This window comes from Balaenoptera acutorostrata, chromosome 2 (genome assembly GCF_949987535.1).
Source record: "Balaenoptera acutorostrata chromosome 2, mBalAcu1.1, whole genome shotgun sequence".
In the NCBI taxonomy this organism is placed as follows: Eukaryota; Metazoa; Chordata; class Mammalia; order Artiodactyla; family Balaenopteridae; genus Balaenoptera; species Balaenoptera acutorostrata.
The window spans coordinates 44,550,563-44,578,510 of NC_080065.1; the positions used below are offsets into that span (position 1 = coordinate 44,550,563).

A 27,948-nucleotide genomic window follows, 5' to 3' on the forward strand; every position below is an offset into this window, starting at 1 on the left:
CTGTCCAGTTGAGTTTCCAATAGTCTGGATTCTAATTATTGCATTAAATCACCACAGGTGATTAAATCACACCTCTGTTCCTGTATTTTCTGCAAATTGTTAGTTAGATCCAGAGACTTGATCAGACTCAGGTTCAATTTGGGGGTCAGACTACTTCATAGGTGGTATTGTATACTCCCTCAGGAAGCACATAATGCCTGGTTGTTTCCCTCTTTGTGATGTTAGCAGACACTGACGAGCACTGCCCAGATCCATTATTTCACTAGGGGCAGAACCTCAAAGTATAAACCACACATTTTAACTAATCACTGAATTTTGCTGTTTTACCTAAAAATTTGGGATGACTTGAAATTAACAAACTGAAAAGAAATAGAAAGGTTTCTGTTTCTGTTTCTTTTTGTGATTCTACCTGGTTACTCAGGCTGGTAGACTATAGGGGATGTTGCGATTCTCTGAGAGGCACATCTGTCATGGGGCTTGGGGCTGGTGAGGGAAGAACGGTATGGACTTCAGGTGTCCAGGGAAATGAAAATGGTGTTGGTATAGACTTTGCAAAAGTGCTTTAAATCCAAAATGTGTTAACTCCTCCTAAAGGAACAACCTTACACAAGTATCATCTTGGAATAAATAATGCGTTTAAAGAGGTCTCTCCAAGTTTCCAATCTTCAATGAGAAGCAAACAAAGCAGCCTGAAACCCAGTTGAAACTTACTGCTTCTAACTGGATAAAACATCCACTGGGCTGTATAGCTTACAGGTAACTCCTGCCTGGGTGTGTGAATTGTGGAATTTTTTTTTAAGACAGAGGCTTTTACTGTTAGGTGGTATAAAACACAAGAGACTGCCACTGAAGAAGAATTTTGTTCTTGGAGAGTCATCATTTCAAATATAGATCATTTATGAGATCACCAGACAGAAACATGAGACCAAGCTGCTCTAGAGAAAAAGATAAAGCCCTTTGAATACAGAAAAGATGAAAAGAACAGTAGGTGATTGAAAGAGTTTGGTTTTGCACTTTGGAAGCGATTTGTGTGCTAGACACATGCTTCGTTGTTGTAGTGGTAAAATAGCAGAAGAAAAGGTGCTAGCTTTACAGAGTTCTATTTAGAAAGACACTAAAAAGAGGTAAAGCCTTTTCGGTGTACGTGTGTGTTAGATTTCTAGCTTTATTAATGGTCTCAAAAGAAACTACACAGCTTTAAAAGACAATTTTAAATTAGGAGGGCTGAAAACCAGAAATTAGGACCAAGAAAAAATATTGAAAAATCTAGAGATTCAAATTGCAATTTTACTATAAAAATGCCCCCCAAATAGAATAACATTCTCTAGAGTCATAGAAATAACCCGACTTAACCAAATGCTACAGGAGTAAAAGTCCTACAAAGATAGGAACTAAGACTGCTTTGTGTAGTACTGTATCCCAAGCATCTAACACAATACCTAGGACACAGTAGGTGTTCAACAAAAACATACCAAATGCACGAATAAATTAAAAGCCTAAAATTATCAAAACCCAAAGTTCCAACTGTGAGATAAACCTGTAAAAAAGACCATGGTAAGTTGAGTCTTGACAAGCTGTCATCTGAAAAATCCTGTTGAAGCAGCTTAATAGAAGCATTGGGTTGAAACACCCCATGTCTAGAAAGTTGTAAAACAACTGGAGAAGGTCCAGAGCCAAGCCTGACTTGCTCCAGATGATAGAGAATGACAGCCAGACTTGCTGTTTGCATTCCTGTCTCTGCCTTTTGGTGAGCAGTTTCCGCTCCAACCAAATCTCCTCATTTTTAATTTACTCTATTTATATGTCTAATGATTTAATATCACACCATACTAGTCTGGCCTTCAGGTGCCCTTGACACACATTTTTCTGATTGACCTTTCCATATATTGTACATAAACCAGCCAGAAATCATTCATCCCCACGTGAGCCTCTCAGGTGAGGATCGTGGTTTCACTTCTCTCTCCAGAAACGGCCTTCTTCACAGGCTCCGTCTGAAGAGAGCTCCCCCCCCCAGCCCCCCTGCCCCCGTCTCCCACCTATGTCTTCCGTAAGCTTGTCCAGACGTGGAGGCATCATCAGGCCAGGTCTTCTAGTCATTCCACTGCTTGCAGAGCAATCATTTATAGGCACTTGGTGTTTGGTCTGACATCTTTTTGATGCTGGAGCGCCAGCCTTTGTCTCAATGAATCACTTGTCAGCAAAGGTTGCGGCATTCTAGGCTTGATTTCACACCTTCTGGAAGGGTTGCCTGTGATGTAAGTGATCTTAGGCTTTTTTGAAACCAACACTTCCCCCACCTCCCTATATCCCATGAGGAAACAGGGGACTGAGGGAGACCTGGGAACCCGATGCTTATTCAAGTCTTATTTTCATTTGTCAATATGTACCTTGTCCCTGGTGCTTGGAGCCGGGCTTTCCTCTCCGGGGACAATATTGTCAACGCACCTGCACGGTTGGAATGTTGCTGCTAAAAAGAACCAGGATGAACGATCTCTATAGAATATTTTGAGAGCTTCAGAATAAGAGGGAGAGATTTTTGAGCAAAAAAAGAAGAAAAAAGAGGAATTCATCATTCTTTGGTAGTTTGCAGATCATTTTTTTTCCCCCAGAGGATTTTTTTAAAGCGCAGTTTGATGGCTGTGTCTAAGTCGGTCATAGTTGTGGAAATGTCTACTGGAGCAGTAGGGGGTCAGGAGTCAGACTGGGTTATAAACCAGGCTGATCCCAGCAAGGCATGAAATCGAGGAGTCCCCTTCCTTATTCTCCAGAATGGGCACCAGTGACCTCACAAAGTATATATGGTAAGTGAAGTTGCTCTAAACCACAAAGCTTGAAACATTTCCTTGTAAAAAGTGATTATTCAAATAGAATGTCCCATGGGAACTCCCTGTAATCTGAGGACTTGAAGAGAGGATAAAAAAGTGGGGGTGAGCTAAGCCTAAGAACATCTTTGGTGGCCTTTCTAAACCAGGACCCAGTGATCAGAGCCAGCCTCGTGGAGCAGAGATGGAATGCAAGATGGGAATGTAGAGAAAATCTGATAGAAGAATCATGCGCTTTTTACTTCACTCTGTTTTGTTAGGAAAGAAGCATGTATGTTGGAGGGATTCTTCTTGATGCCTTTTAAACTCTTTGCATTGGTTTTCACAGAAAGCCACTTTATGAAGAGGTCACACACAGATGAATCCCTACGATGGGAAGTCAGAAGTTCCAGCTCCGATGAAACAGTAGGTGGAAGGAAAGTTTTTTATTCAGAGAATATGGGAAAGGGGAGGGGAAACTGATATCCCATCTGAGGCTTCTGGGCCTTTACAGGGATCCTTTTCATGTTCCTAAATCAGTACAAGGTGGGTGGGGCAGAGTGCCAAAATGGGCTCATCAGTCACTCTGTGCATCTGAGCTGGAAAACATTTAACCCTGAGATGCAAATCATTTAATCATGCTGACTCAGCGGTGACCAAAAGTTGTGAACCCTTGGGATCCAGGAATTCCCAACATGATGTGATAATGCATTTCACAGCATGAACTTCAGATCTCTAGGACCCAGGCTAAGGGAAAGAGATGGCAGGGAATCTACATTCTCCTAAAGTTTTATTCTTCCTTCCAAATGCATTGAAAATGAGGGATCCCCAAGGGCAACTCCCACTTCCCGCCCCCTCCACGTATCTTTTCCTTTCTGTTTCCACCATTAGGTCAAGAGGTTAATGAAAATGCACTCTAAAATTATAAAGACGATAAAGCCAGGCATGAATATTAGGTTTCCACTCGAGTCTGAATATTCCATCTGGACATTATTAAGAAAACCCCATTTGCTTCAAAATCTTACAGTTCTGTCCACATTTGCTTGGATAGGTCTGAGATGCTTAGGAACGTGATAACTGCTAATTGCCTACCTTGGAAACAAAACTAGGAATGCAGGTTGCAAGCTTTCCGTGTAGTTAAATAATGTGTCAGGATAATGTTGCATTTGGACCAAACAAGAGTTGGGATTTGTATTTTTCATCCTTCTATTATGTATTTTTTCCCCTCCCCTTCTTTCTCTTCTTCGTCCATCTATCTTTTAATTTTTCTTTCTCTTTTAAGGAATACTCTCATCCTTAAGGATGGACCTGTAAATATTGTACACAGTATTTCCTCCTGAGTCACTTAAAAATATTTACTTATTTCCTGAGGGCAACAATCCCCATTGAAGGACATAGTTCATTGCACCAAACAGCCACTCTTAGAAAGTTGCTTTTACAGCAAATATTATAAAATGATGCTTTGATTGAAGGATGACACTTGACATTAACGTCTCGACTCTGCTCACCCATTCTGAAGGAATAGCTCCAATGAAAGTAAATTGCTGCTGAAGACAAACCAACTGGAAAAGACACTTGTGCTTTTCTTCTTTTTTTTTCTCTCTTAAGGTTTTCACAGTGGCTTCAAAGGAAATGCGAATTAATCATTTGTTTTGACCCAAGAGCAGCAGAACTTATTTTGAAGACTTAAACAGGCAACACAAATGTAAACAGAAATCTGGGACTCCCAAATGCTAAAGCTGGAAGGAGTCAGTCTGAAAACATCAATTCTACTCAGCGTTTATTTTCATTTGAAGATAGTGGAAATCATATATAAATCACGGACAATACGAGTTCTTCTTGCCTGGCAATTGTCCACATGAATCTGTTAACCTCTAAGTATAGATACAGAATTTTTTAATAGAAAGACAGGGCAATATGGCAGTTAATTAGCAACTGATACTGTAAACTACAAGAGATACAAAGTTCTGTCTTATAAATTAATTGCCATTACAAAAAGGCAACTGCTTGAGCTAAGAAGGTACAAAAACTGATAACTTCCATAAATATAACAAGAAGCTAAGTGAAGAAATACATAACAGACTGTTTTTCCTATATAATATTTGAATATGCAAACTAAGACACCTGTGGCATTTTACAAGTAGGAATACGACAGACACGTTCACCCATCACCCACCCACCCATGTCCGTCCAAGCCCTCTCCCCTCCCCCCACGTGGATTTCCCAAACACGGCAAATTCTAGGGTTACAAGGACAGGATGCCGCACGGAAGCAGCAAGACTGCGAGCTCTGAACTGCTAGACAAAGAAGGAGCCTTATTGACAGTTGTAAAGCATTAGGCGTCAGACAGAAACTTGTCAAAAACAGCTGTTGTTGGGTACTGATTGATAATGTTTTCATTCTGACGGCTGAGACACTGCAGACAGTCGTGGGTCTGAGAAGAAGCCCATCCCTGGAGCACACATGAACACACACGCAGACAACGGGAAGTCATTTAACAGATGGCTTAGGAGCACTCAGCCACGGTATCTTAAAAAGATAACATTCTACATTTAATGAACTTGCAGAGAAAGCAATGCCTAATAATCATTTATTTTTCATAGAAGACGAGCACAACAGGACGAAATAAAAGCAGGACTTTTGTAAGTGGTCATCGGAGTAAAAGTTTTGTGCTGCTCACGGATTATATAAGGTTGATAATATTCAAGGATGCCGTAGATAAAATCTGAATATGAATCTTTTTTGATTCACTCCATTAAAAAAAAAAAGCTTAAAAGAAGTGTTCGCTGTTTCAAAGGTAATGATTTCATTAAAATCCACCTACAAGATCAAACCACAAAAGCAAAATTTGAATGACATATAACTTCTGGAGAATTACAAGGTATTACATCACCCTGTAATACAGTGTGAGTGTGGTATTTGGGAATCAGTCAATGCTACCTAAAAATTGCAAACATGTTTTTATTGCTCAGGTGAAGGGAGCAGTCTTCTATCATTTGGCCACTTGGTATTTTAAATGGCCCAAAATCTACAAAATGTGCCAAAGAGTATCTCATCCATTAACCTCAATATCCATAGATTATTCCTGATTTAGAAAAGGTCAAAGGTGCCAAAACTTAGTAAACCTGTACATTTATCTGTATAATTTTATCATTTAAACTAAATGAAAAAAAATTAGTTCCAAAGACTGAATCTAGGCCCTAAAATTATTTATTTGCTGCAGCCCCAGCACACTTTTAAGGGCATACTGAAACCCCTGAAAATAGAGGTTTATAAGAGAAATACTGATAGACCTTTAATTATTGGATGGGGCATTAACAGACTCCATTAAACGACATTAGCACTTACTGAATGAATACACAGATGATTCTGCCTTTATTATCTTTGTCAAATCCATGCCAGCTTAAGCCCTAGCCAGTATAAACTATATTTCATTTGGCTGTTTAAAAAAGTTTTTCTCTACTTTAAAAATTATTTTCTCTATTTCAATCAGACATAAGATTTTTAGAAAAAGATTTTTAGAAACATGTTACACTGCAGCTCGACTTTACATTGGGTAATTTTTCCACTAAAAAAATATTTGAGGACTTGATGGAATAGTAATCAGTGATGCATGCATTGTGCCTAAATCTCCTCTAACTCTTCTTGAAAACAGAAACAATGTCTTTGCTCTTAAAAGAGGGGATTGAGGGAGACTTCAGATGTAATTAAAAAAAAAAAAAGAGTAGGCAACTTGTCTAAATTCTTCGAAGTCAATTTTACTATGGCAGAATACTCCTTTCTGATAAGGTGATTAATTGAAGTTTTTGGCGCTCATTTTTCTCCCATACGCTGTAAGGCCAGTATACAGAAAACTTACAAATAAGATAAAATAAAACCCCCGAGAGATCTTGAAAATGATACACATATTATGGGGGAGCCCTAGTCACACAGTACTCCACCCCAAACCCAGGGTGAATGAGCCGAGGTTCTCAGTCTCCCTGAGTCCTCCATAAGGGATTTGATTTCTGTGAGCCACGAATTCCATCCATTTTAGCACACAGTAGAGAAGAGACGCTTAGAACAACAGAAGGAAGAGACATGCGGTGAAGATAATTAGTGGTAAACAGAGAATAAATTCTCTCTCAGTAGTGTATACTTGACGGTAATGCCGATGATAATTCACCTGATTTACAGAATATTCACTTTAATAGAGAGATGAGAGTCTGAGATAACTGGAAGAAAACAGATACTGAAGCCATTACAGTCTTGATACCAAAATAAAATTAAACGGAGAAACTAACATGATAGGTTCAAGGCCTTGTGGGAACCCATTTTCTTCGCGAAATTTCACATTCTTACAGCTTCATGGTCTTTTTCTTCTAACAAATTTATCAGCTGAGAGAAGCTGTCTTTCAGTGCATCCATGTCATCCAGCGAGCAGGGCTGCAGAATCCAGCGTTTTCCGCGTGCAAGTGGTTCAAGTTCAAAATATTTTTTGACCTTAATTGGGGAGGGGGGGAGAGAAATATGTTATTAATCATATCAGAGTCTTTCTCATACCAAAATTTTGTGAGTAATGAAGTAGGGGGATTTTAAGAAGTTATATGAACCATGATGGCCAGGACTTGCTAAAATCCCATCCACAGCTGTGGTTATAATGTGGGTTATATATTGTGACCCAGGAGTGTTTTTTTTAGGGGTGAATGACCCCCTTGCAAGCTACCATTCCATCCATTCACTTAACGGCATGGGAGGTCTGACGAAGTCTAAGAAAGAATTATATGTACTATGGCACAGGGCAAAAATACACTGCAGACACCAAAAAGTTGCAATTCAATCAAAATAACTCTAGCAGAGTAGCTTTCACTACATTACCTTGTTAACTTATTAAATTGGCGACGGCCAATAATATGTACACTATCGATTACACAAGACAATTATTTTGACCATCAAATACACACACAACAACAACAAAAATAATTTAAATAATCCTTTCTCTCTCTCATTTAAATACATGTCTCTGGCATGTATTTCTGAGACCTGGGAAGGTGGTTTTCTAAGAAAGAGGATAGAAACCAAGTGTATGTATCTGTATATATAAACTTATATAAATATACGTACATACATAAAGTCTCCTAGCTTTTGTTTTTCTCCCAGTCCTGAATTTCCAGGGAGGGGGAAATCAAGACCTTATAACTGGTATGTAAGGTGGAGCATTTGCTATCTGAAAAATCTGTTTGATTAATAACAGGTCACAAGTCACTCTTACTGTGTACAAGGCTAGGATACTGACTAATAACATCCAGGATTACCAACTCCTGACTGTGAATAAATATCAAATTATTATGGCTTTCAGAAGTATTGATTTTCTCTCAAATGGTATGATAAAGTACAAAGTTCACGAAGCTACAAACACACACACTACATCACACAAGAAAAGGACATTGTATTTATACCTCAGCAGGGTTTACATAACATCAAATACAGTGAGTGGCAACATCAGAAGAGGCATTGTTCAAAGACATTCTTGGTCAACGAACTGTGTTAAATCTCATGTGCCATGGAGAATCCCCAGGTCTTACCTTAGTCAATACCTGACCCAGAAAAAAAAAGGTGTCCCAATCTGATGCCACTTCCAAATGTGGTTTCATTTTGCTTTTCTCATCACAAGCACCAGACTATTGTTAACAGCAGAGATACACCATTCAAAGTGGTATTAATATGTGTGTACATTTTTTATGTGAGTAAGAAGATATAAATAACACTACGTTTTTATGGTAATTTAGGAACCACAAATATGCTAACATTTTACAGTTCAAGTGTGTCCCAGAAGTACTCCTAAAGATGTCTGCAAATTCAAAATAAATACCACTCCTGAAAAACAAAAGAAGCCCTTGAGAATGGAAGGACTCTCATTAATTCTGATTCTGAAGAGTAATGGAAAGCTCACCTACAGACCAGAAAATGGGTCCACAACTTCAGCACAATTTTTGGTCAAGGTATTTTACAAATCATGTTGTTAAGAGGATTCTCCCTTATGGAAAATGTAGACTCCATTCTTTTAGTTTCTTTTCTTCAGGGCTCTGAAAATGACTTACTTCAAAAAGAATATGAGATTAGGAAACAAGATGGCGGAGTAGAAGGACGTGCTCTCACTCCCTCTTGCGAGAACACCAGAATCACAACTAGCTGCTGGACAATCATCGACAGGAAGACACTGGAACTCACCAAAAAAGACACCCCACATCCAAAGACAAAGGAGAAGCCACAGTGAGATGGTAGGAGGGGCGCAATCACAGTAAAATCAAATCCCATAACTGCTGGGTGGGTGACTCACAGACTGGAGAACACTTATACCACAGAAGTCCACCCACTGGAGTGAAGGTTCTGAGCCCCACGTCAGGTTCCCAACCTGGGGGCCCGGCAATGGGAGGAGGAATTCCTAGAGAATCAAGACTTTGAAGGCTAGCGGGATTTGATTTCAGGACTTTGACAGGACTGGGGTAAACAGAGACTCCACTCTTGGAGGGCACACACAGAGTAGTGTGCGCATCAGGACTCAGGGGAAGGAGCAGTGACCCCAGGGGAGACTGAACCAGACCTACCTGCTAGTGTTGGAGGGTCTCCTGCAGAGGCGGGCAGTGGCTGTGGCTCACCGTGGGGACAAGAACACTGGCAGCAGAAGTTCTGGGAAGTACTCCTTGGCGTGAGCCCTCCTAGGGTCCGCCATTAGCCCCACCAAAGAGCCCAGGTAGGCTCCAGTGTTGGGTTGCTTCAGGCCAAACAACCAACAGGGAGGGAACCCAGCCCCACCAATCAGCAGTCAAGCGGATTAAAGTTTCACTGAGCTCTGCCCACCAGAGCAACAGTCAGCTCTACCCACCACCAGTCCCTCCCATCAGGAAACTTGCACAAGCCTCTTAGATAGCCTCATCCACCAGAGGGCACACAGCAGAAGCAAGAAGAACTACAATCCTGCAGCCTGTGGAACAAAAACCACATTCACAGAAAGATAGACAAGATGAAAAGGCAGAGGGCTATGTACCAGCTGAAGGAACAAGATAACCCCCCAGAAAAACAACTAAATGAAGTAGAGATAGGCAACCTTCCAGAAAAAGAGTTCAGAATAATGATAGTGAAGATGATCCAGGACCTCGGAATAAGAATGGAGGCGAAGATCGAGAAAATGCAAGAAATATTTAACAAAGACCTAGAAGAATTAAAGAACAAACAAACAGAGATCAACAATACAATAACTGAAATGAAAACTAAACTAGAAGGAATCAACAGCAGAATAACTGAGGCAGAAGAACGGATAAGTGACCTGGAAGACAGAATGGTGGAATTCACTGCTGCGGAACAGAATAAAGAAAAAAGAATGAAAAGAAATGAAGACAGCCTAACAGACCTCTGGGACAACATTAAATACAATAACATTTGCATTACAGGGGTCCCAGAAGGAGGAGAGAGGGAGAAAGGACCAGAGAAAATATTTGAAGAGATTATAGTCGAAAACTTCCCTAACATGGGAAAGGAAATAGCCACCCAAGTCCAGGAAGTGCAGAGAGTCCCATACAGGATAAACCCAAAGAGAAACACGCCGAGACAAATAGTAATCAAACTGGCAAAAATTAAAGACAAAGAGAAATTATTGAAAGCAGCAAAGGAAAAACAACAAATAACATACAAGGGAACTCCCAAAAGGTTAACAGCTGATTTCTCAGCAGAAACTTTACAAGCCAGAAGGGAGTGGCATGATATACTTAAAGTGATGAAAGGGAAGAACCTACAAAAAAGATTACTCTACCCGGCAAGGGTCTCATTCAGATTCGATGGAGAAATCAAAAGCTTTACAGACAAGCAAAAGCTAAGAGAATTCAGCAGCACCAAACCAGCTCTACAACAAATGCTAAAGGAACTTCTCTAAGTGGGAAACACAAGAGAAGAAAAGGACCTACAAAAACAAACCCAAAACAATTAAGAAAATGGTCATAGGAACGTATATATCGATAACTACCTTAAATGTGAATGGATTAAATGCTCCAACCAAAAGACACAGTTTTGCTGAATGGATACAAAAACAAGACCCATCTATATGCTATCTACGAGAGACCCACTTCAGAACTAGGGACACATACAGACTGAAAGTGAGGGGATGGAAAAAGATATTCCACGCAAATGGAAATCAAAAGAAAGCTGGAGAAGTAATACTCATATCAGATAAAATAGACTTTAAAATAAAGAATGTTGCAAGAGACAAGGAAGGACACTACATAATGATCAAGGGATCAATCCAAGAAGAAGATATAACAATTATAAATACATATACACCCAACATAGGAGCAGCACCTCAATACATAAGGCAACTGCTAACAGCAATAAAAGAGGAAATTGACACTAACACAATAATAGTGGGGGATTTTAACACATCACTTACACCAATGGACAGATCATCCAAACAGAAAATTATAAGGAAACAGAAGCTTTAAATGACACAATAGACCAGATAGATTTAATTGATATTTATAGGACATTCCACCCCAAAACAGCAGATTACACTTTCTTCTCAAGTGCGCATGGAACATTCTCCAGGATAGATCACATCTTGGGTCACAAATCAAGTCGCAGTAAATTTAAGAAAACTAAAATCATATCAAGCGTCTTTTTGGACCACAACGCTATGAGATTAGAAATGAATTACAAGGAAAAAAACGTAAAAAACACAAACACATGGAGGCAAAACAATACGTTACTAAATACCCAAGAGATCACTGAAGAAATCAAAGAGGAAATCAAAAAATACCTAGAGACAAATGACAATGAAAACACAATGATCCAAAACCTATGGGATGCAGCAAAAGCAGTTCTAAGAGGGAAGTTTATAGCTATACAAGCCTACCTCAAGAAACAAGAAAAATCTCAAATAAACAATCTAACCTTACACCTAAAGGAACTAGAGAAAGAAGAACAAACAAAACCCAAAGTTAGCAGAAGGAAAGAAATCATAAAGATCAGAGCAGAAATAAATGAAATAGAAACAAAGAAAACAATAGCAAAGATCAATAAAACTAAAACCTGGTTCTTTGAGAAGATAAACAAAATTGATAAACCATTAGCCAGACTCATCAAGAAAAAGAGGGAGAGGACTCAAATCAATAAAATTAGAAATGAAAAAGGAGAAGTTACAACAGACACCACAGAAATACAAAGCATCCTAAGAGACTACTACAAGCAACTCTATGCCAATAAAATGGACAACCTGGAAGAAATGGACAAATTCTTAGAGAGGTATAACCTTTCAAGACTGAACCAGGAAGAAACAGAAAATATGAACAGACCAATCACAAGTAATGAAATTGAAACTGTGATTAAAAATCTTCCAACAAACAAAAGTCCAGGACCAGATGGCTTCACAGGTGAATTCTATCAAACATTTAGAGAAGAGCTAACACCCATTCTTCTCAAACTCTTCCAAAAAACTGCAGAGGAAAGAACACTCCCAAACTCATTCTATGAGGCCACCATCACCCTGATACCAAAACCAGACAAAGATACTACAAAAAAAGAAAATTACAGACCAATATCACTGATGAATATAGATGCAAAAATCCTCAACAAAATACTAGCAAGCAGAATCCAACAACACATTAAAAGGATCATACACCATGATCAAGTGGGATTTATCCCAGGGATGCAAGGATTCTTCAATATACACAAATCAATCAATGTGATAAACCATATTAGCAAACTGAAGAATAAAAACCATATGATCATTTCAATAGATGCAGAAAAAGCTTTTGACAAAATTCAACACCCATTTATGATAAAAACTCTCCAGAAAGTGGGCATAGAGGGAACCTACCTCAACATAAGAAAGGCCATATACGACAAACCCACAGCCAACATCGTTCTCAATGGTGAAAAACTGAAAGCATTTCCTCTAAGATCAGGAACAAGAAAAGAATGTCCACTCTCACCGCTATTATTCAACACAGTTTTGCAAGTCTTAGCCATGGCAATCAGAGAAGAAAAAGAAATAAAAGGAATACAAATTGGAAACGAAGAAGTAAAACTGTCACTGTTTGCAGATGACATGATACTATACATAGAGAATCCTAAAGATGCCACCAGAAAACTACTAGAGCTAATCCATGAATTTGGTAAAGTTGCAGGATACAAAATTAATGCACAGAAATCCCTTGCATTCCTATACACTAACAATGAAAAATCTGAAAGAGAAATTAAGGAAACACTCCCATTTACCACTGCAACAAAAAGAATAAAATACCTAGGGAGACAAAAGACCTGTATGCAGAAAACTATAAGACACTGATGAAAGAAATTAAAGATGATACCAACAGATGGAGAGATATACCATGTTCTTGCATTGGAAGAATCAATATTGTGAAAATGACTATACTAACCAAAGCGATCTACAGATTCAATGCAATCCCTATGAAATTACCAATGGCATGTTTCACGGAACTAGAACAAAAAATCTTAAAATTTGTATGGAGACACAAAAGACCCCAAATAGCCAAAGCAGTCTTGAGGGAAAGAAACGGAGCTGGAGGAATCAGACTCCCTGATTTCAGATTATATGACAAAGCTACAGTAATCAAGACAATATGGTATTGGCACAAAAACAGAAATATAGATCAATGGAACAAGATAGAAAGCCCAGAGATAAACCCATGCACCTATGGTCAACTAATCTATGACAAAGGTTGCAAAGATATACAATGGAGAAAAGACAGTCTCTTCAATAAGTGGTGCTGGGAAAACTGGACAGCTACATGTAAAAGAATGAAATTAGAACACTCCCTAACACCATACACAAAAATAAACTCAAAATGGATTCGAGACCTAAATGTAAGACTGGCCACTATAAAACTCTTAGAAGAAAACATAGGAAGAACACTCTTTGACATAAATCACAGCAAGATCTTTTTTGATCCACCTCCTAGAGTAATGGAAATAAAAACAAAAATAAACAAATGGGACCTAATGAAACTTCAAAGCTTTTGTACAGCAAAGGAAACCATAAACAAGACGAAAAGACAACCCTCAGAATGGGAGAAAATATTTGCAAATGAATCAATGGACAAAGGACTAATCTCCAAAATATATAAACAGCTCATGCATCTCAATATTAAAAAAACAAACAACCCAGTCCAAAAATGGGTAGAAGACCTAAATAGACATTTCTCCAAAGAAGACATACAGATGGCCAAGAAGCACATGCAAAGCTGCTCAACATCACTAATTATTAGAGAAATGCAAATCAAAACTACAATGAGGTATCACCTCACACCAGTTAGAATAGGCATCATCAGAAAATCTACAAACAACAAATGCTGGAGAGGGTGTGGAGAAAAGGGAACCCTCTTGCACTGTTGGTGGGAATGTAAATTGATACAGCCACTATGGAGAACAGTATGGAGGTTCCTTAAAAAACTAAAAATAGAATTACCATATGACCCAGCAATCCCACTACTGGGCATATACCCAGAGAAAACCATCATTCAAAAAGACACATGCACCCCAATGTTCATTGCAGCACTCTTTACAATAGCCAGGTCATGGAAGCAACCTAAATGCCCATTGACAGATGAATGGATAAAGAAGTTGTGGTACATATATACAATGGAATATTACTCAGCCATAAAAAGGAACAAAACTGGGTCATTTGTAGAGACGTGGATGGATCTAGAGAGTGTCATATAGAGTGAAGTAAGTCAGAAAGAGAAAAACAAATATCGTATATTAACGCATATATGTGGAACCTAGAAAAATGGTACAGATGAACTGGTTTGCAGGGCAGAAATGGAGACACAGATGTAAAGAACAAATGTATGGACACCAAGGGGGGAAAGTGGTGGGGGGGTGGGCATGGGGGTGTGATGAATTGGGTGATTGGGATTGACATGTATACACTGATGTGTATAAAATTGATGACTAGTAAGGACCTGCTGTGTAAAAAATAAAATAAAATAAAATTCAAAAAAAATTTTTTTAATAAAGTATTGATGAGTCAAAAAAAAAAAAAAGAATATGAAATTGCTTGTGCAACGACCAGCACCAAGGACCAACCTTGCCCCGCCAAGGGAGGGGCTGCCAGTCAGTGGACCGAGGGAGCTGTGGGCCAGCAGGGGGAGAGAAGAGCTGGCAGGAGCGACAGGTGGGGAACATGTTTAAATCTATAGCTAGAAGGAGGAGGTGGCTGCTCTAAAGAGTTTAAAACCCGAGATGCTAGTCTCCTTGATTCTGCCACAAAGACAGGTTTCAGATCGCGCCACTAAGTGCAAAAATGGGGAACCCTGTGCTTATGAAACAGTCTGGTATTTGATCAATGATGCCTCCCATCAAGAGTGGACAGCATGTCACATGCAAATCTGGTACATGAAGCAATTTGTACCCTTGTCACATTTTATAACCTCGAATCTAAAAGGACAGCATTTTAAGTATTGCTAATAACTGGGAAGAGGACTAGTGGCAAGAAATCCAATACTATTAAAATAAAGACTAACACAGTAAGTGCATATTACTAACACTACTTCCTCCGAATGGTTTACTTAAAAATTCACGGAATTCATACTAGTAGCATATCGACAGCTAATTTAAAAACAACGTTAGATGTAAAGAATCACAAAATATCATAACTTGTGATATTTTGCAATACGGATTAGTCACAAAAGCACAGTAAGGATTTCAGCCACTTATCAGGTTGGTTACTAGGCAACTGAAAATATAGTCTATGATGTAGGCACACTTGGAAGATAAGAAAGATGTCCAAAGGTAGTTATGTTTCAGAAGTTGTTCCTGATGAATATTAAACATGAGAAGGAAATGGAAGCTTCAATTACAGGGTGGTCACCAGATGAAGGAGCCTATTGGTGTTAAGCTGGCAAATACGGCTGGGTAACCTGAGATTTTCATATCTGTAACATAAGTGGGTACCTAATTCTGCCATATTCACCCTACTGGCATCCAAATGATTCCACACCACTCTACCTCTATAATATCATTTTAAAAACAAGTTTGGCATTCCAATGATACTCAAGTACAGTAAGTGACTATGTTTGCCACAGGAACATAGATTTTCATTACCCAGAGTTTTATGTTTCTAAAGCCAAAGAGTACAATACAAGAGAGGAGAAGATGAAGACTTAATGTTCTGCCTTGAACTTTTTTCTTTAGGATAACATTTTTTATTTTGTTTTCTTATATTAACATGAAGTTCACATTTTACTGCCTCCCCTCAATTACTACAATAAAAATGACCCACTGTCACACTTGACTTGTCCATGATTGCTTTCTCTGTCCTTCTGTATGCTGATGTATAATTTTAAAGAAAGATGTTTAAGTCTGACCAACATAAATCATATGCTTACATGTGCTTATATAATAACCTTATTATTTTTAAGGTTTAAAAAAACTGCCTATGATGCAAGGATCTATTTTTTATGATCGACATCATTTTTTAAAGGTTATTTTCTTATCAAGATAAACATTTTAAAAATGACTCAAGAGAAATGAACCCAACTCTCTTGACTGCTTTATCAGCTACTTAAATGTCATGGCTAACTGGAAACTGCTGGAATTAGGAGCTGGTGGTTGTTTCACATTGGCCTCTGGTGATGGCACTTGGGGGAATGACATCAGAATACAGCTGCCTGGCAACCTGTGGTCATCGAGCTATTTTCGGGGTGGCCACAGAGAGTGGGCATTTGTTAGTGGCCACTGATCCACCCTAGAGATAGGAAAACAAAGCCACCATAAGTTGCCAACCTATTTTAGCTATGTCATCAGAGCCCTTTCTTCACTCACAAAACTTTGGGGTGATTTGAATTACTGCATTGTTATCCACACATCGCATTTACTGTAAAGTCCTAATATAACAGAGACAAATTGGCACCATCTCATTGCTGATAATGTTTGTAGCAGCTGTTGAACCTGTGAGACATTACATAGCATAGGAGACCCACTCACTGGGTAGATGTCCTTTATGTTTCCTTGAGTAGAGAAGTAACAAAACAATTCTTTCCTACTTACAGGACCCCTAATGGGGTTGTAATGATACTCACTGTTTTTCCTATCTTGCCCTTACTTCACATTCAAAAATTTTATTTTTAATTCCTGCAAACCTGTTGTGACTAAATTTCTAGAAGTCACGTAAATAGTTTCTGAACTGCAATGATAGGTCTTTCCTTTTTAAAAACCTGTAAATCTTATTTTATTTATAACGATAAGCTGCTTGTTTTTTTCCGTTTTTGTTATTAAACCATGTAAGTAGTGTGTGGTCAGAGTTGGCCTCGTTTTCCTTTAAACACTTCTGGGGAGCCGGGTGATAGAATGCTCCACAAGGGGTTACTTAGTGTTTTCATGTTACATAGAGTTGCTTTGCAAGCTCAGATATTTATAAACAGTGCTTTGACCCACATGAATGTGTGGCAAGACATTAAAAAGGTGATTTTTGACAATTCTTTAGGATGCACGGGACTGTGCCATGTACCCTAGAATATGTCACCCCTAGTTCTAATGAACGCAATGCCATCAGCACCAACCGGTCACTGCTATAACTAAAAGCACCCTCTCCCCTCACAGGTCCAGAATACCACATGTCCAGATCCTGTCCCTGTGGATGCAGGTATCTCTTGAGCCTGTCTGGGGCTAAGAGCTTATTTTTACATACATTCACCACTAGAGATAGAAGCTGGATATCTTCTCCCCTCCCCCATCTTCCCCAGATCCCCATCTACACACACACGTATATTCCCTCTGCAAAAAACGAGCCGATTATAACGGACCTCTCTTAAGCTTGGGGGTGGCTGTGATGGAGTGAGGATCAGTATAAGCTGTTTTGGAAATCTGCATCCTGAAAGTTGGCTTCCTACAGCTTCATTCATTCAACCACTACCTCTTGAATGAGCCTCGTGAACATGCTCTAATGAGCTACCTGTGCCAGCGCTCCCCTTGCCAATGTATGGGGTTCCACTGATTTGAGAGAATACTGTAAAACCAAAACAAAACAGAAACAGCCCGATGAGGGGACGGTCTTCATCATTTATGTGTTAAGATTACAAGTCCCCACCCTGCCCCTGGCTCTTTAGTGGCCATGAAAGACTGTTCAGTACTGTACAGTTTACAAAAGGCTTTTTCACTCACTTAGAGCACTCTGACTATACTTCAACTGAAAGTAGGAAAAGCACTTGATTCACATAAAGAGGGATATTATTATTTAGAATAATTCTGAAATCATGTAAGTCAATTTGAATAAGAAGTATCTTGGTAGAAGACTGTTGAAAGAAAAATCTTCAGGAATAAAGGCACCTTCTTTCTTCATCTTTTGAGAAGGAATCAGGACTCATGGAGTCTAGGTTGACAACTTTGGCTCCTTCCAATCGATAGTGACAGGTCAACAGATAAGACAGACGGTAGAGACTACAGGGTGAGGATCGTCAACAAAATTCAGAAAGCCAGGAAAAATTGCAGTTGTGGACTTGATGGGTAGAAGGGAAAGCCGGAGGATGATGCAAGAGAACACGACTCAGTTAACTCTCTTGAACTCAGTGGATTCAATATGGCTTCCTTGTCATAGCAATGTGTCCATTGCATGGTTTGCACTCTTTAAAGAACTGTATGAATAATGTTTTTTGGGGACAGGATCATATTGGTTCTTAACTCTTTGATAAAGGTATGGTCGGGGGGGAGGGATAAATTAAAAGTTTGGGATTAATAGATACATACTATTATAAAGAAAATAGATAAACAACAAGGACCTACTGTATAGCACAGAGAACTATATTTGATATCTTGTAATAACCTATAGTGGAAAATAATCTGAAAAAGAATATATAGATATAACTGAATCACTTTGCTGTACACCTGAAGCTAACACAACATTGTAAATCAACTGTAGTTCAATTAAAAAAAAAAAAAAAAGTACCGTCTGGATGATAAATTTACCCCAGGGCTCCAATTAAGAGGATGTTAACAGAGTCTGAATGGACTGTGCAATTTTTTTTTTAACTTTTGGGTTAATTAATTAATTTATTTATTTATGACTGTGTTGGGTCTTCGTTTCTGCGCGAGGGCTTTCTCTAGTTGTGGCAAGCGGGGGCCACTCTTCATCGTGGTGCGCGGGCCTCTCATTATCGCGGCCTCTCTTGTTGCGGAGCACAGGCTCCAGACGCGCAGGCTCAGGAGTTGTGGCTCACGGGCCTAGTTGCTCCGCGGCATGTGGGATCCTCCCAGACCAGGGCTTGAACCCATGTCCCCTGCATTGGCAGGCAGATTCTCAACCACTGCGCCACCAGGGAAGCCCTGGACTGCGCAATTTTGCACAATATTGTCCATGACTGTAGCTGTCCTTGCTCAGCTACACCCTAGCTCCTTGCTGTAGTTGCTACAGCAGATGCACCTATTGTATTTACATGCCACGCTGTCGGAAAACCTTTGTATTGAAATACTGACTGTGTGCCTTCTCTTTCCAATTCCAGACACAAGGATGTCAAATCATACAGGTCGTGCAATTGGCCATGGTTTGGAGTATTTACACCACGGAAATCGGCAAGAGCAACAAACCAGGACTTTTTCTTTCTAGAGAATTGGCTGTTAAATGCTTACCAGCACATCACTGAGTATATGCATCTTGTATGGATGTTTGCAAAGGGACCCTCTAGCTTAGCTGTCTTCACTGCAGAAGCTCATGGAACAGGCTTCACTTGGTAACCCTCAACAAAGTCAGAGAGAACTTTGCCCATGCCATGGCTCCAGGACGGCGTCCAGAGATAAAGTGCTGGGCGTCATTAAGATTCTTCGGCGTGCATTCTTGGCAGCTTGTTCAAAGAAAGGTTAGTCTAGAGAGAGCAGCACCAGCTGTTCCCCCTTTCATTGTACTGCTTGCAGGATTTTGAAATCCTTAGAAAGGTACTAAATATGTCATTAAAGGCAGAAATAAATAATACAAGTAAAACCAATTTGCCACAGTTACAAAGACATGACAACACAGAGTAGATATTATACCTTTTCACTGAGTACTAATAGGGACCAGAAAATGGCAACTTGATGTTAACCAATACGTAGTATTACTTTGGGATATATATTTATAATGGACGACTGCTTTCAATATAAAAGCAGTAATATAAAAGTGTAATATAAAAGTGTACTTCTGATAAGACGGCTTGTTTCTTAAGGAGAGGGCAGCCTGTCTGACCTTGGAATAATTAAAAACCAGACAAATGATTGCAGGTTATGACCTGTGATTGAGCCTCACCCTTATTGGAAGTCTTTTTGCCCAGGCAGTAACCTCCGACGTGTATAGAATGCTATATGTTGTGACAATAATTATATAGAAACCCAGGCTTCCACTGCACAGGAGGATTTAGCCTGCCCCAGAAGAGCCAAATAAAATGACCCCATTTGCTTTGGTGGTGAGATTTAGGATCTGAAAAGCACTCCTATTTTTGCTTAATTTGCTAATCTGGAATTACAGAACAAATTATCCATATACCTATTTTCTCTTTTTGATATACCTGGGGATGGCGGGGTGTTTCATTCTCTTAGCCCCAAAGCTTGCTTAGCAGACAATCACTGTGCAAGGCACAGACTTAGGTATGGATGCTTCCTGTTTTCAGGGGGCAGTGAAATATACCCAGTCTCCCCACTGGCACCCTCCTCTACTCCAGTTATTCTATCCGGCCCGCTGCAGCCTGCAGGAATGCCTGCACACGGGCCTTTGCTCCAGCTCCTGCTTCCCACCCCAGATGCTTCCACCCACAGGTGGAAAGGAACATCTTTGAAGACCCAGCAGATGTCCTCCTATCACCTCAAGGGGAAGCCTTAACGTTATAGAAGAAACTTTTCAAAGTCGAAGTGACCTTAGTCACAGTAGCCACTGTTGGTTGCCTCCTCAGCACCACGCCACCATGAATTCCCCGTAAATAAAGTTTTATTGGAACCTAGTCATGCTTATTCACTTATTTATGGCTGCTTTCATGCTACAATGGCGAAATTGAGTCATTGCCACAGAGACAGCGTGTCCTGCAAAGCCTAGAAGAGTTACTATCCGGCCCCTTAGAGAAAAAAAGTTCCCAAACCCTGGCCTACCACATGCTGCAGCTTCGTGCTTTGTCCAGCAGAGGCACAAGAAGCCCTTGGCAGGGGCCTCCGTGTGACCTGGCTTGCCAGCCCTCTATCTCTCCGCTCTGCCTCACACTTCAGGGGGACAGAGAAGTTGGCTTTTCAACCTGGCCAGGCCCCACTTATAATTTCAGATGTTCCCACTTGTGGTCTAGCAGGCAGAAGGGAGATCTCTCAGCAAAGCCCTATTTTTTTCTTCTCTGTGTTCAGCCTGGGTTTCTTTCATGTGGAGACTTCCTAAAGGCCACAGGGACTCCAGGGTACGGGGTAACCTGTCAGTTTGAGGGTTTTGGTGTCCTTAAGGATGGCTTTTAGTACACAGAAATACCAGTTATTGTTACTTTGCAGTTTTAAAAGGGATATACAATTTATTAAATTTATAGTATCTGAAACCTAGTTTTTCCTGAAACTATTATATTCAACTTAAAAATCTTAATATTCTATCTATACGTCTGTTAAGTTTTAACAAATACATACAGGGGGCTGAAAATTATTTAGGTCCATTTAAAAACTTAATTAAGTTAACCACTCAAACATTTCAAAACTCGATTTATAAATTTAATATATTCAATTTTCTTAGACTGTCTTAAGAATCAAAACATCCTGAAGTAGTTAGGAATTATTTATTTTCTAGTAAGAATTCTTAAAAATTTCTTCCATTAAATTTATATATTCACTGACTCTCAAGTTCTGAGATAGTCTAATACTATTTACAAGTTTAACTAAACTCTCATATCTCTTTACATAGGAGGCCAATTCTGATCGCTTACACATTTTAAATTAAATTGTGCCTGTTTTCTTTTACTTAGCAAAATGTTTTCAAGGTTCACCACATGCAGCATGTATCAGTACTTCATTCCTTTTTATGGCTGAATAATGTTATATTCTATGGATAGGCTGTATTTCATTTATCCAGGTTCATCAGTTGATGGACGTTTGCGCTTTTTCTACTTTTTGGCAATTATGAATTCATTTATGTGAGCCATTACTTTCTCTTTGAAACAGACATTATCAATAATTATTATATAAATTAATGGGTTAAGATATCCAGACTCATTGGGGATGAAGCATCCCCGCAAGTCTAAGGTGAACTCCATTTTCACCCAGATTCACTAGGATCTTCTAGTTTTACTAAAATAACACAGAGTTTGGATAATTATTCTCTAATTTTTTCATATGTATGACTCCTCAGTTCCTTGAAGGCACAAATAATGAAAAAATTATTTTGTATTCTCTAATGTACCCAGCACAATGCCAGACATAATATACCCAGTACAATGAAACTATAATGAAAAGGGCAACACAATATGTAGTATATTTCATCCCATATTAAGATGTTAGTAAAGGAGAGAAACTGAATATTGGAGAGAAGTTACCACTCTGCACAATTAATTAGGCCAAGGTTTCATATAGGAGGTGGGATTTCATGAACAGTTTTGAAACTATAGGCCTAGCTGATTTAAACTCTATTATATACATATGCCAACAGGCAGCTGCAGTGAATTGTTTGCAAACAGAAAAGTAAACAGCCTATCATGGAAAACAGAACCACTCCAGAAACCTCAAGACCCATAGGACACTTATGTTTTGAGCTATTCCTTTAATCTGTGTTCAAATAAAGCAGCTAATTCTTATCTCAGAGAATGGAAAGCATTGACACATGCAAAAAGAGAAGCATCAGTACACTTGTCTTTGCATGCAGGTGCAGGCATCGGCCTTTTCAATTACATCTATAACATAGCCATTAATTACAGAGGCAGCCAGCTTCCAACAGCTAACCACTTTTTCTTTTTTCTCTTCTCTCCTCCCTTTATTCCATTCTTTCAAAACAACATTCATTTTGGATACCAAGCATTCTTAGGGTGTTATACTTGATTCTGTATCTTCTATGTTTGGGGATAATACTCAATTATGATTTATTTTTATTTCAAGAAGGCAAATATCGTAAGTTGGAAGAAATCTATCTATGAAAATCTTTCTCCTGGCAAGAGAATACGGTTGTTTAAAAAGTCCTACCTATATGTATGAGAGCTAGTCAAGTATGTACTAGACAGGAAGGAGAGTTAATGAGTGAAAGCCCCAAACACATCAGAGACAGCCAATTAGCTTGTCTGAAACACAGGCTTGTAAAGCTATCAGTAACTTATAAAATGGTCTGCTACACACGAGTAAAATGTTGTTTAAATGGCTTGCTTAACTAGATGCATTCACCATGAAATTGATTCTTTTAAGGTTATTTTTTAAACTTAATACTCATTAACTGTGCATATTGAAATGGCTGAGTGGGTGGGACGAGGGGTAGATATCTTGCTACTGTAAAGTGCACGTTGAAGATATGAATTCCATAGTTTATGAGGTTAAGAGGTATTGGAAAAAAAAACCAAACAACTCATCCATTACCAACAATGGTGTCTGCCTCAGTAATGGAAATGGATCAACCCAATTAGATTATTCCTCCTCTGCTTTGCTAAACACTTAGACGGGGACAGGCAGATGTGCTCCAAGGACCTACCAATCTGAGAATTTACGCTTTTGTGTTACGGAACTGCACTGTTTTCCACCAAAGCCTACGATTCTGCAGAATGGCATGAGAGAAAGAAGACCCCAAGCCTGGTATATTTCAAATCCAACATGTGCCTCGGAGTGAACATCAAATTTCACCCCCCAAAGACTTAACTTTACTAAAACATTTGAGGTAACTTGATGTTAGCTGACACATGAATGACAGTGACTATATTATTTCACACTTCGAATTTTCCTTCAAAAACTCTTGTATATTTAAAAATTGGTTTCTGGCCATGCCTCATACTCAGTTTTTCCTGTTATACAAGGCTGCATACCTTAAATACACCTCAGTCAATAATCAGACAACCGGGAGGACATGCTTCATTTTTTCAGGGTGTAACTCTTCTTCCTGCTTATTCAATATTGGTACCCTTAATGCGCTTCACCAAACCACTATCAGCTGGCCAACTCAAAGGATTCTTTGACTCAACAAAACATTAGGAAAAAATATATTTATATTTACAATGGTTAAAGACACAAAAATCTTTCAAATATAGTTTATATATTCTAGTTTATTTGGCTTTTATAATGGACTATATGTCCCCTATCTCAATGTCACAGTTGTGAGGCATCAGAAAGCAACAGCAGTAGTAACAAATCAAAATATTAATATATAGAACCCAAATAAACATTAATATTGGCCTTGTGGTACTATGGCAGCATGCTGTCCTAACAACGACAACATTTAGATGTTGGAGCAGATTCAAATTCTTGGGCCTTAAGCAGGAGACAGACAAATACAGCAAGCCACGCACTGCTCAGCCACCAATGGAGGGTGCCAATGGCCCTGTCCAGATGCAGAGATATCCAAGGGATGTTCCTGTCAGCAGTCTGTCCTCTGGCTCCAGCAAGGAGCCACCATGGGAACACTGGGAGGAAAAGGAAAAAGAGGAGGGTGTGGAGAGATGGGGGGGAAAGGCAGAATAAGCTGACAGCTGCCTCAGTCACATATCTGAGCAAGGGGAACAGGTAACAAATGGCCTTGTAACAAACTGCCATGTTGTTAGTCACGGGGAGAGAATTTCTCTTCCTGCTGGCAATATAGTCAGGAGCCTAATATCCTGGCAACTGAGAAATATGAGCTTGGAAAGAGGCTTGCAGGAAGCCTGAGGAAAGAAAAGCTGAATGGTAATCTGTCCTGAGGAATTTTAGCCAAAAAAACCCACACAGGACTAGCTGAACTCAGAATAAAGCCTGTGAAAGACAAGTCTGGAGAACATTACAATCAGACATAAAGATAGCACCAGAAATGAAGGTTCAAAAGCCATTGACTGGATTTACCACAGCATTGTTAGTGTGGACTTGGGTCCTAGTTGAGTTCTCCACAGGGAAGAAGAGGCAAGGTGACTATGCCCTGTGCCCTGCCCCCGCCCCAGGAGAAATTTGGCAACATCTTGAGATATTTTTGGTTGTCACAACTGGGGGGTGGGCGGGGTGGGCAAAGGGGGTAGTTGCTATGGGCATCTAGTAGGTAACAGCCAGGGATGCTACCAAACATCCTACAATGCACAGGACAGCTTCCCCTTCCCCCCAACAAAGAGCTATCTATCCCCAAATGTCAATAATGCTGAGGTGGAAAAACTCTACTCTGAACTGACATTTTTAAAGCAAAAATCAAAGCACCAAAAGCCCTGTTAATGATTCAATCGATGGTTTATCAGCATGAACCATCAGGCTCCCTCCGTGGAATCAGGAGATTTAGCAACTGGATTGGAAAGCTCCTCAGGCAGGAGCACCAAAGGTCCAAGGTACGTACTCTCTGTCCTTTCTTGTTCAAAGTAGAAATCACTAGATCTTGGGGACAAGTGAGAGCATCAAATTGGCCTAAAACAAGTGCTGGAAGGAAACAGCCACATTTCTCTCATACTACATATTCACTGTTTTGAGTTCTGGGGATACAAAGGTGCACAGTACAAGTCCCAGACCTCATGGAGCTTACTCAGCAGTGGAAGGAACTGACAGATATCAAGTGAATATGAAAGAAACTAAGTAAAGTCAGGTAAAAATAAGTGCCATGATGAAAAAGAAGGCAGGACAGAAATAATAACATCTGCCACATAACTGATCCAAGAGAGGGACTGATGGTGTAATATGAGTTAAAAATCAAGCAGTCACAGATAAAGACAAATATCTAGCTCGTTTCAAAACAAAATTTCATATAGTTACAATTAAAAACTCTCTTGATTAACCTCCACTTAATTGTCTGGGATTAGTTGACTCTTCATCACACTGATACAAGACAAAGATTAATGCTACCTACACAGTGAACGTCCACACCTGGTGGATATAACACCAAATGATGAGGCTACACCCTTGATGTTCTTGACTGGTGGACTGCTCTCTGGCCTGTCTGCTCATTTTTGCTCCTGAGTTGTTCATAATTCTCATCAAGGCAATCAGATTTGCTATTATCATTAAGTAATGTTATTAAATGTGATACCAACGAATGAAATATGAATTAGAAAAGAGAATTTCTATTTCTATGAAAAACTAAATGGGATCGGTTCAAAGAAATCTATAAAAATAAGTCACTAAAAACAAACTGCTGTGGAATTAGATTTAGGTAAGATGACTCTAAAGGATTGGGAGGGAAAGGAGAAGATGGCTCCCCAAGTGTCTTTAACTATGGTTTTACTTTAAAGAAACAGGAGCTGAAAATCATAGGTAATGGCTGTGTTGCATGCAAGAAATATGATACAGAACTCTAATTAGTGGCCACATACTCAGAGAAAAGACCTTGGCCCAATATCAAAAGATGAGTACCATCTGTATGTTTTAAGTTAAAATAAATTATTTAGAGTATGTATACATTTTATTTTTTAATGCCAAGACACTTTAACCAATTCTTGATTAACTGTTCAACTATCAGTTCAGATCAGGCCAGATACAGGGGCTTCTCAGTGTACATTTCAAATCACGCTTTTTATTCCATCTGAATCAAAAACCTTCTCAGAGAGGAAGTCATTAACACCCATTTCAGTCTGAGTGAAGAGTATTACATAAAATCATATCCACTGTCAGAATCAATATTAGAGTCTATCACCTCAAATTCTCTTGTGAAAGAAAGTAGAGTATAAATAAATAAAATTAAAATACCCAAATCCATACTCACACACATCCACACCCTGCAGTCTCCTGTGGAAACAGTCTTATCTGTGAAAGCAAATTATAGTTAAAACTGGATACCTCATTATTAAATACAGTATCCTTAAAAAATAATAAACATTGAGGGTTTGGATCAAGATGGTGCAGTAAGAGGTCATAGAGTTCATCTCCCCCCATGAACACATCAAAAATATATCTACATGTGGCACAATTCTTACTGAAAACTAACCAGAAACTGACAGAAGGACTCTGTACAACTAAGGCTGTAAGAAAGATATACACGAAATTGGGTAGAAAGGGAAGGAAAACGATTGGGTTGGGACCTGTGCCCCTGGGAGGGAACTCAGAGGAAAAAAACATTACATGAGTGGACACCTGCCCTGGGGAGTGAGCCATATTGGGTGCCCCAGTCCTGGGGTCCTATGCAGGGGAGACAAGTCCACTTGGCTTTTTGAGGACCACTGAGACTAACAGAAGGGCTGTGAGAAGCCTAAACTCCACTCCTGAGAAACATGTCCACGCTGGCTTGCCCCTGGGGCAGGGCAGAGAGAAGTCTGCTCTAGGATGCTGGCTTTCCCACGACTACCTTGCTGTGAGCCCCAGGCCAAGCTGAGCCAACTCTGGCCCCGATCACTCCATGTCACAGTGTGGCACTGAATCTGGGATGGTCAAAACTGGAGAAAAGACTCAACCTTGGGATGCAGAGGCATCTGGGTCTGGGGTGGAGCCTGGGTGGTGTGGCAGTGGTCATTGTTGGCACTTACTTGAGCAGTGTCTCAGAAGCAGCCCAGATCTCTGATGGCCACTCCACCACAGCTCACTCCCCTATACAGGGCTGAGAGTCCATGTGGGCCCCACCTGCAATCCCACAACAGGGCCTGGACAGCGGAGGCTGGGGGCAGTGGTTGGCTGTGAGGAACACAGGGAACTTGCACCTGAGGCTGCATCTGAGCGGAGCTGCCAGCACCTGTATAGGCAGTGCATCAGACTCCTGCCTGCAGCTGACATGAGCCAAGGGCCCATATGGGCTCCACTTGCTTCAGTACTCCCCTCCTCTGTGGCAAAGGTCCCAGTGTGGGGAGAGGGAAAATACACACGCTTAAAGGAAACAGAACCAGCTTGAGCGTGAAACTCAGGGCTCCTGCTACAGCAACCTGGAATCAGACCCTGGCCCTGTAGGGTGATGATGGCCACTGAGCAGAGGGGAAGTCTTGCCTCATACCTGGCACCAACTCTAGCCCCTCTGTCTCTAGTTCCACCCTGTACCAAGGTGACAGCTGTCAGCACACCCTGAGGAAAGACATGACTTGCCTCCATGTCAAATCCAGCTCTCCCATCAAAGGCACTGGGC

The 27,948-nt window shown here is 39.9% G+C and overlaps 1 protein-coding gene across 3 annotated transcripts in view; it reads right to left on the reverse strand.

The window, feature by feature from the left end:
* Nucleotides 1-4,473: 4,473 nt before the first annotated feature.
* The window catches only part of ARL15 (ADP ribosylation factor like GTPase 15), a 430,267-nt gene continuing 406,792 nt past the window's right edge, over nucleotides 4,474-27,948 (reverse strand). Inside the window, exon 6 of one of the 3 annotated variants that reach the window (XM_057541534.1) lies at nucleotides 4,474-7,283. In XM_057541534.1, the coding sequence (XP_057397517.1) occupies nucleotides 7,131-7,283 (153 nt within the window). In that variant the 3' untranslated portion in view covers nucleotides 4,474-7,130. The remainder of the gene's footprint in view (nucleotides 7,284-27,948) is intronic. The other 2 variants (XM_057541535.1, XM_007195582.2) reach the window with 2 other exon arrangements.